Source organism: Diadema setosum, chromosome 22 (assembly GCF_964275005.1).
Source record: "Diadema setosum chromosome 22, eeDiaSeto1, whole genome shotgun sequence".
Taxonomy (NCBI): domain Eukaryota; kingdom Metazoa; phylum Echinodermata; class Echinoidea; order Diadematoida; family Diadematidae; genus Diadema; species Diadema setosum.
The window spans coordinates 3,070,295-3,089,917 of NC_092706.1; the positions used below are offsets into that span (position 1 = coordinate 3,070,295).

The 19,623-nt window shown below is 40.1% G+C and overlaps 1 protein-coding gene across 1 annotated transcript; it reads right to left on the reverse strand.

The window, feature by feature from the left end:
- Positions 1–3,257: 3,257 nt before the first annotated feature.
- LOC140245439 (uncharacterized) lies at positions 3,258–15,684 on the reverse strand. The gene is made up of 8 exons (XM_072325019.1): positions 15,112–15,684; positions 14,224–14,629; positions 12,675–12,997; positions 11,773–11,953; positions 9,292–9,457; positions 7,871–8,055; positions 6,648–6,825; positions 3,258–4,291 (listed from the first exon to the last, which is right to left on the reverse strand). Exons 1-8 carry the CDS (start codon positions 15,682–15,684, stop codon positions 3,604–3,606), a joined length of 2,700 nt encoding a protein of 899 aa, XP_072181120.1. The 3' UTR covers positions 3,258–3,603.
- Between the last annotated feature and the right edge of the window lie 3,939 nt (positions 15,685–19,623).

The window sequence follows — 19,623 nt, forward strand, 5'->3', positions numbered from 1 at the left end:
CAAACTAGAAATGTCGCTACGGCGACTGGTGTATGCCTCCGCCATAATACATGGTTCTCCTAATAGGTATATAGTACAATGTCTTGACAATGTGTGATGACAGTTTCACACAATTGGCAAAATATTAAAATGACAGGTTTGCACACAAATGTGCTGAATGTTCACTTTCCTAGAACTAGGTTCAATTGGATGAATGATTAAAACGTCAGAGTGCAGGTATTTGGGGGAACTGATGATTTTCACTTGACTTTTGACTCTTTTACAAGTTTATGCATTGAGTAATTTTCAAGGTATTGAGAAAAAGTATAATTTCAGTATCAAATGGTAAAATAGTATTATCGAAACCTGGCCTTTGACCTTTGACCCCACAGTTCCAAAGAGAATCACTGTTAGGTAGAACATGCATAAATATGTAAGTTTCATGACAATACCTTGAGTTATTTTTGAGATATGGAGGAAAAAGTGCAATTTAGCACTTTCACTTGACCTTTGACCTTTTGACCTTTGACCTTTTGGCAAGAAACTTCCCACAGAATATACAATGTATATTGGGTTATACATGCATACATCAAGTTTTAAAAAGATCCGTCAGGCATTGCATGAATATAAGGAAAGTAGTTATATTTTGAGGAGTTGACCTTGACCTTTGACCCATGACCCCCAACTTCCCTAGATAATCACTGCTCATCGGTACAAGCATATATACTAAGTTCCATGAAGATACCTTGAACCATTTGCGAGATATGGAGAAAAACATGAAATTTCAAATTTTTTTTCACAAAATAACCTGTGACCTTTGACCTTTGACCCTGTGACCCTAAAATCCACACAAAGTATCATCCCCCAAGGATATACCCTCATACCAAGTTTGATGCAAAACCACCACACGGTTCTTGAGATATCGACAAAAACAGAACGGGACGGACAGACGACCCGAAAACATAATGCCTCCGGCCACTTCGTTGGCGGAGGCATTAAAAAAAAAAAAATACTGCTGACCGTTTCAAGTGTGGACCAAATCCATCTTGCATACATACTTCCCCTAAATACCCTTTGCATCAACAATGTGCAACAGCAAAAGACAATTATTTTGCTCTTGTGAAGATAACAAATAATTTACATTTTTCATGGTCAATATATTTCAGTAGCTCTTGGTTCATCTACAGCTTATTTCATTGGGTCAATTATTGCAAAAAAAAAAGTAAATAAATAAATAAATGAGATGAGCAAATTATGATAACGTGATAATGAAACTAAAGTGGTTTTCTTTTAAAAGCACCATTGCATATAGGTATCTTGAATGCATATTTCAATTCTATCATATACAAGGAGAATTCCCAACTTGGTCTACCCAATACTGCAAGTCACAACTTTAATACTGTTGCAGGAGCACAATGATGATATATGAAATGTTTCATTTTCTTGGGAGGGGGATGGGATAGGTAATGATGCTTCCTCTTCAAATAGCTGCTGGGAACACACTATAAAAACTGGACAGATATTAGTAGCACCTTCTGTTCTGTTATCTACTCCTGCAGGAGAATTATCTGTGACCTGAAAATGGATTAAAAATTCCTCAAAGTTTTATTTCAGAGTGAAATTCACAAATATTGCAGGTGGAGACTAATACACATTAATTGTGGTAGTACCAGAATATCCATCTCCACATACATTGAATGATGGAATGGTCTGTTAAACGCTTTGCTAGATTTCCGTATTATACAAACACACACATGTCCACACACACACACACACATAACAGCATTTGGTCCCCCCCCCCCAAAAAAAAAAGAAAACAACAAACAAACAAACTAACAAACAAACAAACCCTGAATGTATTTAATTTGAATTTCTCCTAGCTTTAATCTTAGATACCAAAAATCATTCTTTCCCTTTTCATCACCTTTAATTGCCTCTCTTCCTATCATCACAACATAAAAGATTTCAACTCCTAAAAAAAAAAGTTACTAAAGAGTCCAATCTATCCACCAAATTTCATATTACTAAAAGGAATAGAAATCTAATGTGGCATGGGAATAAGTCATTGGCTAAAGTCATAGGTTTGCTTGAACCCAACCTAGTGGGCACATTCATCATTGGATGAGATACCCACCCAATTTTCCTTTTGTCCTAAGTGTATGACAGGACATGGATAACTGCAGAGCAGCTCATGTAGAACCTTGTAAACATGGAGCTGAATAAGAACATACCGTTATCATCATCATTAGGTTACCTTGGATTTTATGTTACTGTTTTCATTATTACTATTGCTTTAATTATTGCTATTATTATTCCATATCATATGATGACATAAATGGTATCCCGGGGTACCAAATAAAAATCAGCCATTTTGTTGAATTATTTTTTTTAAAAGGTGGTACCCTGGGTTGCCAAAAAGTGGAAATTACACCGCGTATTTTGGTGCTGGAGCTACTATGTGCTAGCCACTGCACTGCGCACTGCACTGAAGTACACGCTATTGCTAGCACAGCGTACCACGCATGCATGGTATAACATGCAGTGGCATGGAAACGACTATGTACACGCACACACAGTGCATGAATTTCTCTGCACCTGTCCTCGAGTGGACACGAGGTGGCGCTACACAATGTGGTACCCCAGGGTATTGTTATCAATATTGTTATCATTACAACCATAAACAGAATTTTGTGATCAGGCATATGCGTCACATTTGTTGTCATCTAAATTCAGTCCATACCTTTTGAAGATCTTGCTCAAGAATCACACGCACACACAGTGCATGCATTTCTCTGCGCCTGTCCTCAAGTGGACATGAGGTGGCGCTACACAACGTGGTACCCCGGGGTATTGTTATCAATATTGCTATCATTACAACCATAAACAGAATTTTGTGATCAGGCACATGCGTCACATTTGTTGTCATATAAATTCAGTCCATACCTTTTGAAGATCTTGCACAAGAATCACTGACCTTTGTGACCCTTTTTCTGCATAATTAGTGTGAATAATTGCCAATTCAGTTTTGCCTATGAGGACGGTTTCCATGGTCATCAAAAAACAGAAAATAAGAAGGGAGGTTCTCTGCTGCTCAAGAGAATACAGCAAAGATGAGACACCAAATAGATTATAAAAACACTTTGCAAAAGACAGGCATGCACAGTGCATAACAATTACTTTACATTTCATTCTTCAAAAAATACAAAACAAAGCAAAAAAAAAAGCATGAAAGCATCCAAAAGGCCAGTTATATTGGTATATATGTATGTGGCATGGAATAAGAATTCATCAAGAATATTTTGTTAAGAGTGAAAACAAAAGAGGATATTACAACACAGTCTGCAGAATTTGTGATTATTCAAGTCTTCGCCTAATTGTATGTTCTCTTAATAATCTCCAATAATGGAATGAACTGAAATTCACACTTTTTTTTTTTCTTAATTTGAGGCTGGTACTGTTGTTTTAAGGGCTCATTCTCCTTCCCTCCCTCTCTCTTTCTCTTTGTGTGGTCATGCCTACATGTTGTTTTTTTTCCTTATTTTCTTTTTCTCAAACTTAGAATGTATACCCTCTCATATTTGAAAGCTTTGCGCAGTCTTGCGCACTCACACTGCACTCCAGCCCTTATGTCATTGGCCAGTAGTTGTATTCATAAATGACAGTTTTTGTCATCAAATCCCGCTGTTCCTCATCCCAATCTCTCGTTGCCACGGAAGCGATGTCACATTTCTTGGACACCGTCTCCTGTAGCTTCCTCACTTCCTGCGCAGCAGCGGCCTTTAACTTTGTGTAGCGCTTGATGGGGATGGCAAGTGCGTCACCACAGCGACGGTAGTAGTCAACGGCCGATGGAATGTCGCCCCCAGCCAGGCAAACATCACCAAGCGTCTCCAGAGTCTCTGCAATCTCCACGTTCCACTTCATCGTCTTCAGCTCAGACTCCCGCATCTCCAGGCACTTCAGGAGTGCATCCATAGCCCCCGAGAGATCCCCGGTCTGCAATGCGGCCCAGCCTTCAGATTGCAAGGCCCGGGCGGTGTTCAGATGCCGCCCGAGAATCTTGATCGCAATCTTGTATCCGTCTCGGTACATCTGCAGTGCCTTGGCCACGTCACCTTTCAGGACCAGAATCTTGGCGTGAGCATACAGGAGGCAGTAACGGAGGATGCTGCGAGTCTGAATATGCTCCTGCACGCGCCAGGCCTTATTGATGTACTTTAGGGCGCCCTCTATGTCTCCCTGGCAGCTGCAGATGACCTCTGCAACAATGGTGTAGCACACGATGAGAGTGGGACAGGGCTGGGTGCAGAGTCTGTGTAGAGATATGAGTAGACATAAGGAGGATTATTACACGGAAGGCCTACTTTCCAAAGTGTGAGTTTGGGTGTGTTTTTTTTTTTTTTGTTGTTGTTTTTTGGCCGCTATATATGGAAGCACTTAATGCTTTCGTGCAAGCTAGCATGACAGTACTGGCTTTACATCCACTCCAAAGGACTATAATTTAGCTAGACTCAGTGCCTTGCCAGTCAGGGACACAACAGCTGCTGCTGGCAGACTTGAACCAAGGACCTACTGATCAAGAGTCAATGGTCTTAGCCAATAAGTGACAACAGTTCCTCAAAGCATCACTATGCCGTCATACTGGAATTTGAAAGACCACACATTTCTCCTTCCATACGATCTCTTCCAAGCACTGTAAAAGTGGACATTTTTGCACAGGTGATTTTCCATGCGACGCCAGGAATTTTCATGTTTTTGTCAAGCCCACCGGAGGTGAGGGGAGACTAATTAAGGGATTGCCTGCGGCGTCTGTTCATCCGTCGTCTGTCCATCACGCTGTAAAAACTTAAATTACTTTGTACTGAGTGCTTCAATGTCAATCAAACTTGGAGTGAAGAGTGTTTATGCAAAGTTACACATGTTACCAAACAGGGAGGTCACCTTAAGGTCAAAGGTCATAGGCAGGGGTCAACGAACTTTAAGGAGCCAATGTTAAGTTTTTACGGCGTGTTTCAATTATATGGCTCATAACTTTTGATTGGTATGTACGTATGTACATTTGTGACCAAACTTGGGTGGTACGTGTCCCTTGAGGAGTTGAAGCTCACCACAAGGTCAAAGGTCACAGTATTGGGTCAACAAACTTTTATGGCACATTTCGATTATGGCTCATAACTTTTGATTGGTATGTCCGTTTGTGAGCAAACTTAAATGGTAGGAGTCCCTTGGGTAGTTGAAGGTCATGACAAGGTCAAAGGTCACAAACGGGGATCAACAAACTTTTAGGGGCCAATGTCAAGTTTTTACGGCGTGTTTCGATTATGGCTTATAACTTGCTCGTTAGGACTGTTTGCGACCAAACTTTGGTGGGAGATGTCTCTTGGGGAGTTGAAGATCACCACAAGGTCAAAGGTCACAAACAGGGTCAAACGAACTTTTAAGGGCCATTGCTAAGTTACAAAGCTAAAGTTGGCTTTTTACAAATGTGTTGTGGTACATTTGTGGGTGAGAAACATTTCGGTACTTGCCTTGTTGATTTTACAGTCAAGATAATTAATTGAGCAAGCACTTCAAAAAGCTCACCACTGCTTTAAGGTGGCTAAGGGTTTTGGCAGCACATACTACCAGTAAAAGGTAGTAAACTGGTCCATATTTCAACATCAATTCACGCACACTGTGACAATTCTCTGGACTAGCGAACGTGCAGAAAACTACAAAAACCATAGTAGTTTCACACCTAAAACAAACCTACCTTGAAATTAAAGAGGTTATATTACACATATCACAAGCAAAAAATTTGCACATCTTTCACCAATCCAAATATTGTTCCATTGCATCAACAAAGACCATGCATTATTTGTTTTGCACACCTTTCACCAATCCAAATGTTGTTTCATTGCATCAACAAAGACCATGCATTATTTGTTTTATACATCTTAAGTGTTATCAGTGCCTGAAACTAACAACAACCAGTTTTCAGTGCAAAGTGATGGGGTACTGCAATATTGATGTAGACCCTGAAGGGAGAAATGTTCATGGATATGGTGATGTCATGGTGTGCTTTCCAAAACTGCTCAAAGGCATTTGCACTCTCGATAGCGGACCGTGGTCACATGGTACTTGTCAGTGAATGTCATATAAGATGGGTAGTTAACAGATCGGACGTCAAGATTCATGTTTTGTAGAGAATGGTTTATCCAGACCGATATGTACCAAGCAAGGGCGCCTTTACAAAATTAAAAGGGGGTGCATGGACCCCCTCCATTTGTTTTTATTTTAATTTCTTTCGTTTAAAAAAATATGGGGGCGGGGTGCGTCCAGTGTGCCCCAGCCCGGATCTGCCACTGCCAAGTCTCATGCATTAGGTGTTAGCCATGCCTTATGGGGGTTCTCCTCACAATCCTGACAACGAAGCTTTTTCTCATGCTTCCCTAAAAGAAGAGCCCAAGCCTCCCAAAACAAAGATTTTCCAAATAACCGAAAACTTGCATTTTATGAATTTTTCAAAATCGGAATAAGTCAAAATGTGATATTTAGAATGCACTAGATTTTAGTATGTGCCAGATTGCGTGAATGAGAGTTTACAAATGGTAAAGTTCCTTACCATTGGGAGTTTGGGGGAACACCCCCTCCCACACCCCTCCCTCTGATTATCTACAGGCTCGCACCTTTCCATGATCTTCAGACTCTGGAAGGCGCACCGCATAGCGTCTTCTTTCCTGCCAAGCTGCTGGTAGACAATGGCCAGGCAGTAGAGGTTCTGCCCGATGTTAAGGTGGTCGTCCCAGAGCTGCCGCTGTGTGTGAATACTCTCCTCATGGCATGCTATGCCTTCCTTCAAATTCCCTGTGAGTTCAAACCCCAGTGAAATTCAGTTTTCAATATCTGATTGCATGTAGAGACGCATGATGCCTCTAACACAGACAGGGGTATATGGGGCAACATAAAATATGTAACTGCAATCTTGTGATTTTTCAGTCTCTAATTGTCAGTCTCTCTTGATGTACTGTAGATAATACTTTAAAATAATGATAGTCTTCCAATGATGTCCGATATCCTTCTGGAAGAAAGCAGGATGATCAAAATATCTTATCATAATTTACATGCATTAGATATATTCTCAGTCATACCTTGATATTTAAGCATACAGATTGATTACTGCATGCCAATGTGTTATTTTCGCATACAGATATTTTCGCGAATGATGAGGTCACATACATGTTCGTGAGATGTTGTTTTCGTGAATTGACGCCAACGCCAACGTAAATGCATTATTACCCTTGCACATGGCGATATTTTCACGTGTTGTTGAATTCGCGATCCAACTATGATTTGCAAAATTCACAAAAATTAAACCCTCGTGAAAATAACAGCTTATACAGTATATCAACATACATGGTTCCATGACATTTGCTCCTGTGACAATTGCTCCAATATCTGCATGGTAAGCCAAACATAAATTTTACCCACAAAAACAACCCTAACCCAAGTCCTTAGAGAAAATAAGACTGTGATTGTCGCAGGAGCAAATGTTGTGTCACTACATACAACAGGTTAATTAATGTCAAACCAAAAGGCTAGAAGTTATTATTCGTAAACCCTACTTAATTATTTAACTACTATGTAAGTACAAAACACACTCACCAGAAACGAGCATTCCATTTCCTAAAAAGTAGAATGTCCCATTATAAGTAAACACTAGGAGAAAAACTTGACTCACTGGTTTCACTCCACATTCAAAGTCTTGAATAGCGCATGGCCATTTACAGAAGTGACATCGTTTGCCCAAGTTGCTTCAGATGCTTTCAAAACATCCTTTCAAACCATTGTTTCATTATTGCTGCAAATCGCTAAAACGAGAAAAAAAAGTGAAAACGTGTAAATATCTCACCATCAAGTCTGGCGTGAACACACGCCAGCTCTTCCAATGTCTGCGCCTTCACTCTGAGCAACTTTTTCTTCTGGCAGGCATCCACATCAGGCAGCACCCCGTTGCCATAGTCACCAGATGCATTCATCCCAGATGACATACTTTTCTCCAGTCTCTGGATCATTGTCAAACTCTCTAGCTGGTAACTTGAGAGGAAAAGAGAGATAGATAGAGATTGTGAGAGCCAGAGATAGATGGCCGGCACCACACTTTTAGAATTGGGGCCAGTTTATATTTCTGGTGCCATTTCCGGGTCTCATCAGTTAACAAGCAAAAAAAAACAAAAAAAAAACAAAGGCCTTACTCTGGCACAACTTTCAAAAGGCTAGATAATGTTGAAAAATGTAAATATTCATATGCACAAAATACATATGTGTCTTTGGTTATCAACAACATTATCAACATTAGAATCATCAACATGTTCAACAACATTAGAATCATCAACATTTTCAACAATATTAGAATCATTGCAACTGATTAGACAAATTGCCCTATATCGAATTCATTTCATAAATTTGAACATTAGAATCATCAACGTTTTCAACAACATTATCATTAACATCATTAGAATCATCATTGTTATCATTATTATTACATGTAGATCACACAATGCAAGTTCTTTTTAGAGAAACTACTCTCGATCACGTCTGCAATGATTTGCAAATAGGACATTTAATTGATAACGTAATTGCAAATTAGAAGCAATGTCCCTTTTTGTCAATTTGATTAGATAGCTGAACACGACCTTTGGTATTTCTGTGGCAGTGAGATTAACGACCCTGTGTACATGTAATGGCAGTCAGTCTTGCATGCACTCTCCTAGTTACCTCCGCCAAGGGAGATTATGTTTTCATTACCGTTTGTTTGTTTGTCCATGTGCAAAATAACTTAAAAAGTTGTGAAGGGATTTGGATGAAACTTTTATGAAAGCTTGAGAATGACACAATGAACAGATAATTAAATTTGGGTAGTGATCCGGAAATCTTTAATGGCTTTTATGAAGGATTTTCAATATTTTGGCAGGTAGGGTCAATGAACTTGGGAGTTCAAGCTGCGCATCTTGAGGTTTCATATACGCGCACTATTAAAAGTGCGTGCTCTAGTTTCTGCAAGGGCAAAGCGCGCCGTGCAGCTGAGGGTTTATGACATCACAGAAGGCTTGTATATTTGGAATTCGGGCGATTTTCAACATGCATACATACATGGGTGGAAATCACTGTGATCTCTATGGAAGAAGAAGATCGTTGGTGGAAATCAGCTGCTTGCCTGAGGTCTGCGCTCTCAGATTGCTTCTCTAATTTTGTTTAAGGATTCTGTTCCATAATTTACTTACTACTATACTCAGGAAACAAGCTGATAATAGCTACCACAAACACGTTTACCTTATGGCAAGTTTGGGTTTCGCACTGTCGAAGAAGTGGAATCCAAGGACAGAGAGAGTGGCGGCATGGTCCAAGCTGTCACCAGAGGGCTCTAGCAGGCCGAGGGCCTCACGGTACACATTTTCTGCATACTGCATGTCGCCATCAACATAGCGCACCAAGCGACCTGCACAGATATTTAGATAACATATTTCAGCTGGGTTGACGCAAGTCTGAATGTACTCACATACATGTGTACATACACTACATGAGAGCTCCCAGTTGTCTAGCTGTCTTTAAACTTTTGCACACGGCAAATACACGCAACATTTCTAATACAAGAGGTTGGTTTTCAGACACTTTGAGCATCAAGACGTGATGACATAGGCATTGCTTTTACAAGTAGACATGATAAAAATTATAATCATTCAACATTGGTATGATACATGACAATTAAAGGACAAGTTCACCTTCATAAACATAAGGATTGAGAGAATGCAGCAATATTAGTAGAACACATCAGTGAAAGTTTGAGGAAAATTGGACAATCGATGCAAAAGTTATGAATTTTTAAAATTTTTGTGTTGGAACCGCTAAATGAGGAGACTACTAAGGCTCATGATGTCATACGAGCACAACAGTATAAAGAAAATGTAAAGAAAATTCAACATATTTTCACTTTTTTCGCATAACAAAAGAGCACTTGACTTGCCTCTTTCTAAAGGCAATGGGAATAATATTACCCATACCATATGTCAGTAACGAGTCATAGGAATGTGTACTTTTTTCAAAAGATGAAATTTTGTGAAATTTTTTTAATATTTTCCTTATATTGTTGTACGCATGTGACATCATACACTGCAGTAGTCTTCTCATCCAGCGGTGACTGCACAAAAACTTCAAAAATTCATAACGTTTGAACGGATTGTCCGATTTTCCTCAAACTTTCAATGATGTGTTCTACTAATATTGCTACATTCTCTCAATCCTTATGTTAATGAAGGTGAACTTGTCCTTTAACTATCACCATATCATCATTATACTGTCCTGTTATTATCATTTCTATTACTAAAACTTATCATTTTCAAAATCAAGAATGACAACTTAAAGATATGTGTGACTAACTATTCACACTCCAACTTAAAGCGCATATTATCATGGTAAGGTAAGGAAGTCATTTCTGGGCAATCCCTGAGCACTGGGAAAATTTAACCCATTAAGTGATTGGGGAGGATTTTGTGGCAGTATTTACCCCCTTATCAACATTGAATTGAATTCATTTATATCACTCAATTTGCAATAAGGTCAATATCAGGGGTACTATCGTAAAGCTACTGGAAAAAAAAAAAAAAAAAACTGGGCAAGTTTCCAGACACACATAGGCCCAAATTCACAAAGGTGGTACATGTACAATCTTTGTCCATGATTTACCGCATAGTTTTGTATGGGGCGCCAAGTGTCACATGGCCTATTTTGTTACGAAATCAGTCATTTTGTCAAATGACTGATTTCGTTGACGAAATTACCATTTCGTTAACATTTCGTCAACAAAATAGTCATTTTCGTCAAATGCCTGATTTCGTAACAAAATAGGCCATGCGACACTTGCCGCCCCTTACAATACTATGGTCTTTGTCCATGGTTTAAACCCGCCTGGACAAAGATTATACCACCTTCGTGAATTCGGGCCATAGGGTTAACCCTATTCTAACTGGGGGGGGGGGGGGGTATTGCGCCGCGATTCCGCAACGCGTAAAGATTTTGCCGCGTCGTTTCATGACTTTTTTCTTTGAAGTCTCCCGCATATTTTGAGACCAAATTTGCGATGTCCGGGTACACCGTTCTGAAGTTACGTAATGTTTTGCGTATGCATGTCAACCCGAAAATGGCTCAAATTCATGATATCATGTGCAAATCCAATGCAAATTGTGTTTTTTGGTTAAATTGATATAAATTAGATTATTTCAACTTTTAACGATTGAAATTAATCAATTTTAATGTAGATAAGCTTGAAAAAGTGCCTGCAACAAATTTTAGCCAAAAAACAATAGAAAACAAAAGGTCAAAAACAATGAAATACATAAGAAATTAACAAAACAATAAAAAACAAAAGAAACCGATTTTGATTGTGCTATTTTTTTACAAGAAAATTGTTCAATGTGTCTTGAGGAACTCTTAAACAAAAATTTAGCAATCATTCAGTCGTTTTAATGGAGTTATAGGTGAAAATATTATTTCATGCGTAAATTTGCATAATTAATTTACTAAAAATAGAAAATCAAAAGTTTTCTTTTGTATGACCATGTAATCTTGTAGTTGACATCCGGCTCTATGTTTAGGCAAAATTTTGCGGCGATCGCGCGATCGCTGAAGGGGGGGTCAAATTGACCCCCCCCCCCAGTAAAAACTTGATCTCAAATAGCCCAGTTAGAATAGGGTTAAGAAAGTCAACACAACAACAGAATGGAGTTTCACCTCAGCCTGGGACACTAGCTCCCTTACCCAATGAAATGAGGATTCTCGCTTGGCGGAGTTTGTCCTTCCTCAGCTTGGCTGCCTCAAGGCAGACCTCATAGAATTTGATGGCATCGTGGTTGGGGATGAACTGGAGAATGAGTTGGCGAGCCTGGTAGGCAACTTCGATGAAGAGGGTGTAACTCTCCTCGGGGCAGTGTAAGGCCTCCTGCCAATGGTGAATGCCCATGTGGAGAACAAATCCAGACTAATGAAACGTCATTCCACTGACATTTTTTTACAAAGCTGCACATACGAACTACCTAAGCCCAACATGAATCAATATATATGGGAATGGAGAAAGTGCATCAACTCGTGCAAATGTTGACTTATGCACAGGTCAAAAAAAAAAGATGACTAACTTAGCAATTTGCATAATGGTAACAGTATGTCAAGTAACTTTTGATTGTTGATTTCTAAGTTCTCAGTAGTAGGAGATGTGAAATTGACCGCATATGTCATGATCTTTTGGGAGGTTTTGATCTCTTCACTGCATGTTTACTCTATGATGGAAATCTTGATATATTAAATCGTGACAATATAATATAGTTACTAAAATGATAATAATAATACCAGTAATAATAATAATAATGATAATAATAATAATAATAATAATAATAATAATAATGATAATAATAATAATAATGATAATAATAGTAATAATAATGAATAATAACAACAGTAATGATAATAACAATAATAATTAAGATGATAATTACAAAGATTATTGTGATAATGATAATAAAAAAAACAATGAAAAGTAGGCCCTGGTCTTGATTATTCCTCAGACATAATTCAATGTATCGAATAATTATTTTACCATTAATCAGTCAGTCTGACAAAGGGCATTAGCAGATTAGTGTAAAGGTTGCCACTGGTGAAATGCAAACCTGCAAAAGCTTCTGCATGTTCTGAAGCTCAGTGATAAAGATGGGGATTGACTTGCAGGCTCCTTCCTGCTCCAGAAGTTCCGCCGTGCGCTGCAGGAGGCGGGCGTAGAACCCACAATAGCGCCCTCGCACAAGCCGCGCGTCCTGCGGGGTGAGGAGCAGGCTGTAGCGCTCCTCGATAAAGCGTCGGAGGAAGGAGTTCAGGCTGAAGCGGTTGGTGAGCGTCTCCACGGCGACAAGGGAGCGGGAGTGCAGCGGGAGGAGGAGATCCCTCTTGGTGAATGATGTTGGGTGGATGTTGGTGATGTGAGCTGCAGCATCATCTGGGAATCAGGTAAAAAAGATTTGAGACAGTTAAAACAGATGGAAAACAGAGCTGTAGGTGCTAATACAAAATTATCACAAGTTGATTTTGTTAGAGAACTGATTCCTTTGTTATGCAACAATGACCACCTTGGATCCTGATTAAAATATATCTATTCTAAAATAGAAATTTTCCCAGTGATGAAAGTTTTTGCACATTTTGCGCAAACCAGAAACTAGCACAAAAATAAAAGCATGTGAACATTTTTGCTTGCCATATGTTCCAGTAGTGGGTGTTTTGATACCATGGAATTAGAAACGCGTGAAACTCATCTTACCCGGCTGAGCTCGATAAATCACTCGCACAAAAATATTGACTCTTACAGTGATCAAATTTCAAAGTACTGTAGAAGTGGTAATTTTTGTGCAAGTGATTTTTCTCACTCGGCTGGGTAAGATGAATTTCACATTTTTAATTCAGCGGAATCAAGACATTTATTAATGGACCATGCAAAACTATTCCCATGTTTTTATTTTCACGCTGGTTTCTGGTGGCGCGAAACGCACAAAAATTTCCACACCACAAAAATATCCACTTTTACAGTACATTGAATGTGTCTTTGCATCGAGGAGCACATAGTTATGTTCTAAAAACCTCCATGCCACCTTTGCTGTGCATAATGCTTGTCTCATGAACATTCATTACACATTGCATAGAACAGGTTTTAGAATTTGCAATTGAAATTAGCGACAATACATGCACTTCTCAACCCTATTTCACTTTTCATGTACAATAACAAATACCAGGGAGAAAAGGGGTTGAGGAAAATCCAGGCCTATTGACCGATTCGGGTTCGTTGAGGGCAGCAGACATTTTATGGCACTGGGCGCAGCCATGAGCTCAAATTGCGGTGTCTCAGCCGACCCCCCCTGCTCTCCCCCACCCCACGGGTAACATGTTTATCGCGCACTTGTAACAAAGGTTCGCGCACTAAGCAAGCATTCGCGCACTCAGTACGAGACGCCCATTGGCTACATCAGTTTTTCATTCTGCGCGCGTGATAATGTAGGGAGAGGGGTGAGGGAGTGGGAAGGGGGGGTCGGCTGAGACACCGCGTAATGGCGCTGCCCATGCCAAAAATACACATAGCGCGTCACAGAATCGGTCAATAGAAAGATAGCACAGGGTGGGGTATGAAATATGAGTAAAACAGGGGCTACATATTATGCAGAAGAATCTCTGAACCTGTGAATGAGGAAGGGATGATTGCTAGCTCAGCCAAATGCTTCCTGAGGTTGGGTCTAAGACTCTTCAAGGCTCCACCAATCAGTGGTTCGAGGACCCTCCGGGCCCGCCCGGAGCAGACATCGGCTTCATTGGCCGCCTCGCATCGCGGGCACCCTTCCGCCTTGACATCGTGCTTGTGGCTCAGATCAGCGGCAATCTCCGCCACATTCTTCCTCCCGTCTCTCATCTCTGCTCCTGCCAGCTCCAAGGCGAAGGGGATTCCCCCGCAACACCGGATGATCTTCACGACGTCGCGATGGTTTGCATCTCCTTCCTCTGACTCTGGGATGACATTTGGGGCCATGGAAACAAGGAGCTGTCTGGAGGCACAAGGTGAAAGTGGGTCCAACCTTATTTTCAGCACCTGTTTGATTAAAACAATGGAACGTATTGAGAACATTTTCAAAGACTTTCTGCACTACGTAATGTGAACGTTCTAACATTAAATGCACAAGAAGATATTCTTCTTTTGCACGACATTCTACATAAAAAGGCATTACAATTATAAGCATTTTTGAGGTCTTCAAAGTGTGACTGTAACAATCATCATTTGAATATCATGATAAATTATATTCTCGATGCAGAAGTTTTCATTTATTTGACTGGGTACTGCTTAATCAGGTCCTTGCAATACCTACTGAACAGACAGTTCCAGTCGGGTAGGCATTTCGGTTAAATGGGTGGAGACTTTCCTCACAAGCCTCGATCTATTCCATAGATGAGGCTTGTGTGGAAAATCTCTATAAAGAGCTATTCCAAAAGATTGTCTTTATCATGTCATGACTGACCAGTATCTGATAAGTCCATGATATTACATTATTGTCATAATGCTGCTATGGATCTCACCTGATTCATCATCCTGATGAAATTAAAAGTGACTCTGGAAAGGATCATGATGAGGACTTTTGATGACCCTGCGATGACTTCCTGGCAGAGGTCCATAAACTTTGCAGTGTGCTCGTTGTTGGCGAACTCCTCTGCTCCATCCAAGATGAACACATGCCACTCCTGGAGAGACCCCAGTCTCTTGTGAAACTGCTGCAAAGCGTCTGGTTTCCACAGGAGCAGCTCCGAAGCCATCTTTGCCCGCACAAGTGCTGATTCACCCAGACCGCGGAGCTCAACAGAGTGAACAAACATCTCAACTTCGAGCTGCTGGTTGGTCCGGAGCTTCTTGGCTGTTTCCACGGCAAAGCGTGACTTACCAACCAGTGGACATCCAGTAATGATGGCCATCCTGGTGGAACAATCTGACCTTTGACCTCTGCTGTCTCCTCCATCTTTCTTTACTGTATTGATAAAGGCATCCAACAGCTTGGTCTGCTCTATCTCTCTGCCCACAAAAGGTGTCAACTCTTTTTCTGACACGAGCGATTCAGCCACTGAAGCGGAAGACTCTGAGTTGTCAGACTTTGCCATGTCCCACTTGTGCTTAGAAGTTAACTTGTTCTTCAGCAGTCTACTTTGCACAGCTTCTATTGTTCGTTTATATTTTCAGCAAAGCAGGTTCCGCGCTCTCTGGTATTGGACCTGAAAGGAAGATATCATCAGAGAGATTGGGGAAAAAATGGCAAAATCCTTATTGAATTGCCATTTAGATATCACTTGATGGATTTTTTTTTTTTTTAATATTGAATCGCCCTTGCACATTCATCCAGCCTTTCAGGGATATTCTTTTATCTACTCACTCATCTATCATCATTAGAAGTCTCTGTAGTAAAAGAAGTAAAAGTAGTACGGTAGTATAGAGTTGTAGAAGTTGTAGAGCTCTATCACGTCATTATCATAATTCTTTTCATGACTTCATATGAATGGCGCTATATGGGGAGGAGGTAGTATGACAAATTACTAATGGTGGTCCTTTGGGACTTTCCCTTCCACTTGGAGCAGAGCAAGCATTCAACATCATGATATAGCACTCAAAAGTATGATCATTACAGTATGATTAGATTCAACACACAAGCCGATGATTTATTTCAATTATTACCAGTAATATATGTATGAGTATTGTTGCAAAATGCACATAAAACTTGACTGAAAGACTAAAAAAGTTCCCATAGTACACACCCGACGTGTCTAAATCTCCTAGCAAATACTGTATAGGAGGGGATTCCATGAAGGTAGACGAACAAATAGTCTCCATGGAACATATCCCCGATGACAAGATACAGAAGTACTGATCTTTCAGTCAACTACTACTACTATTACTGGCTTCAATCAAAAAGCTCAATCTCAATACCCATTTTGCTGAAACAATCTAAATGGTTGACTTGCTATATAGCTGGAAACAGTTCCTACTCAAGTTGATCTTCTCACGACATAGTCAAACCTGCCTAAGCGGCCACCTGTCTATAGCAGCCACCTGCCGTACATGTGGCCACTGAAAAATCCCCCCCCCCCCCCCCCCGAGAGAAAAGCCTGGTTAAAGACCCTGTGTATAGTGACCAACTGTCTAATGCTGCCAGTGGCGACAAAATTTGTTTCCCGCGGTAGATTCTAACCTGTCTATAGTGGCGACAGACCCACATGGAGCCATAGCCGAGCCGATAATTCAGCATGTTTTTCTGCTTTGTAGCCGGGCCAGTCATTCATATGCATAGATAGGGCTGGAGGGAGGACTCTAGCTCTGCTCTGGAATACATGTAGGCATATTTTATCCCTTTAAAAACACAAAACAAAACAAAACAAAACAAAACAAAACAAAAACAAAAACGCCAAGACATCCTATTGTAACCCTATAATAGGCCTATCCTCTACCCTTACGGTGTTTGGGCTCAGGATGACTAAATTTTGTTATAAACTCATGTGATCCACAACACACGCACGAAGATGTTGGTTTAGCATTCTGCCACCACTGCTGCACTGGGTTTACAGTGCAGTATAAGCCCACTACAATAGTAGTTGGCACTGACATGGTGGTGACTGACATTGTTTACTGTAGACTTTATAGTGAAGGCCCTATTCATCGGGAGTGCCTAGTGGTAGTAGTAGTGGCTAGCATGCAATGTCAGTCGGTTCAACTTACAACTAAAATAGTAATAATAACGTTACAAGTTATAGCTTGAGCTTCTGATGGTGATTGATTGTTCCTGCCAGATTACTTTAGTTTTGAAGAAATGAAATTTTCATTAATGTGACTCTTACCTGTTTGAAAGATTACGGTGAACTACGTTGCCTGTTTTTCGTAGATTTTTCCTCGCGTAGCTGTCCATATCGGCCATGGCTGTGTATGCTGCAGATAACGAAAACACAGTTCAACCCAGGGAAATCCCCCCATTTGGTGCGTAGGCTAGGCGCTAGGCGTACGGGTATTTTCTGTGCAATATGTATTCAATATGCAAATTTCCGACTGGACCAGCTTAGCCAATCAAATCAAGTCCTTGTGTGAGGTACAAACTTTATACTGTCGCTGTGGGATTCACACGCAGTGTTTTAAGAAATACAAGTAGAAGCAATAGTTTGATAATCTTAGTTGCAAAATTCTTAGATATCCTTAACTCATTAATGCACTATTATTTAATTCATTCATCAATTCAGTCCTAAATTGGCAAAGGATGATAGAAAATCAAAGTCCTTATACAGGTGTATCTGCCTCAATATGGAACATTTTGGTACATTTCTCTCTGATATTTTGCGGTTTATACAATGAATGAACGAGGTCCATTCTTTGTTCAATATATCATAAGATACGCAGTAGAATTCGGACTTTCCAGGTTAATAAGATCAATTTGGGAATCATTTTGTTGTAACTGATTGACAAATTGCCCTATATACGACGTAAATAAGCAGCGGAGTTACTTCGAGGCTTGATCTGTTAATGGGCTGAAGTGCATTCCAAATGGTGCAGGTTTCATTTGTGGGAATAAAAACCAAAACAACAAAAGTTATGACTAAATAATGTGTAAGTTTTTCATGCACTGAATAGGGTTATCATGGTCACAACCACGTGAGTAGAATTATGATACACAAATCTGACGACTCGATCGATGTCAGCACCCCCAGTATTGTTTGACTGATGAGAAACAAAAGCCAATGGATTTGAAACATAATCATATTCATCTTCATTTACAGTGAACTTTTTTTAATCCACTCATTGCTCATTCAACCTGAACATGGGTGTCCTTCCTTGAATCGAAAAAAAAAAAATATGAGAGTCCCCATTGCTGTACGTGTATTTGTAATAGACCGTCAACAATCATTGACGGTGAGTTGGCTCATCAGGGCGGCGAGTTGGCTCAGTCGGTAGCTTGTCTGCATGCCTCCGACCCGGGTTCGAACACGAGTCTGGACTGAGCAATGTTGTGTGTAATCATTCATATACCGTCCCCTCTAGCAAAAGGCAAAACACTCTGTCCCTCGGATAGGACATAAAATGGAGGTCCCGTGTGTGGGATCGAGTCACAACTCATGCACGTAAAAGATCCCGCTTCATTCATTCATCGCAAAGAGAAAGTGGTCCCCGCCTCATCACGTCCACCTGATCCCATGGAAGACCAGCTTAGCATTTTATAGCTGAATATGGGGCTATCCAGCCATCTTCTCAGATTGGAAAAAAAAAAAGAACAATGAACAGCTTCCATGAATAAATGTGAACACTGTCACTGACCAAGGCATGCAGACATGATTTGGTTGCAAAGTATGACGTCATCCTTGCCAATGTTGCCAATAAGCGCAATAAACACAAGGTCTGTATTCCAGGGCTCATGTTTCCATACATTGTTTTCGTTTTTGACATTATAAGAAGAGCTTTCTTTTATATTTCCACTTTCTCCAATATATTAATCATTATAACTTTACAACGAAATTTCATCCACGATATGGATTAACAACTTTAACGGGACGAGAATATTTCTTCAAAACATTTCAAAGGAACACATGGCAAGTACACCAAAGTTCTAATAAGTATTTGTAAGATGTGAGAATACGAATTACACCACAAACATGTTACACCTTGTTTACATAGATAGGCCTACTATTTTTTGCAATAAATGCGCGATGCAGTATAACCTCACACTCTCAAACTATTTTGTGCCCCTCAGTTTCAGTCAAAACTATAGGCCTAGTTTTGTGTTGGCCGAATCATGTGCCGTACTGAAATAAATATAAAGTACATGAAAATGACAATTGATTGAAGATGATTTTTTTTTCTAATTCTGCTCGATAATGTGATTTCATCTGGAGACAGTCAACTTATATGCCAAACTATATACAATAGAAGCGTTGGCTGCCACTTTTGACGCCAGACTGCGAAAAGCTCTGCGATTCCATCTATCTTGGTCATGTTGGTAATTGATGAACCAACTTACTCAGTAGATTGTATATAGTGCGACAAGAGTGAGTGACGTTGCATATTATACT

What these genes read in the sequence shown, in the direction of transcription:
- LOC140245439 (XM_072325019.1), bottom strand. Translation starts at nt 15,684, where the DNA reads ATGGCAAAGTCTGACAACTCAGAGTCTTCCGCTTCAGTGGCTGAATCG. An exon ending in ACATGCAGAAGCTTTTGCAG is followed by an intron (nt 11,954 to 12,674) that starts GTTTGCATTTCA and finishes CACCATTGGCAG; the next exon opens with GAGGCCTTACACTGCCCCGA. An exon ending in AAACCCAAACTTGCCATAAG is followed by an intron (nt 8,056 to 9,291) that starts GTAAACGTGTTT and finishes TTTCCTCTCAAG; the next exon opens with TTACCAGCTAGAGAGTTTGA.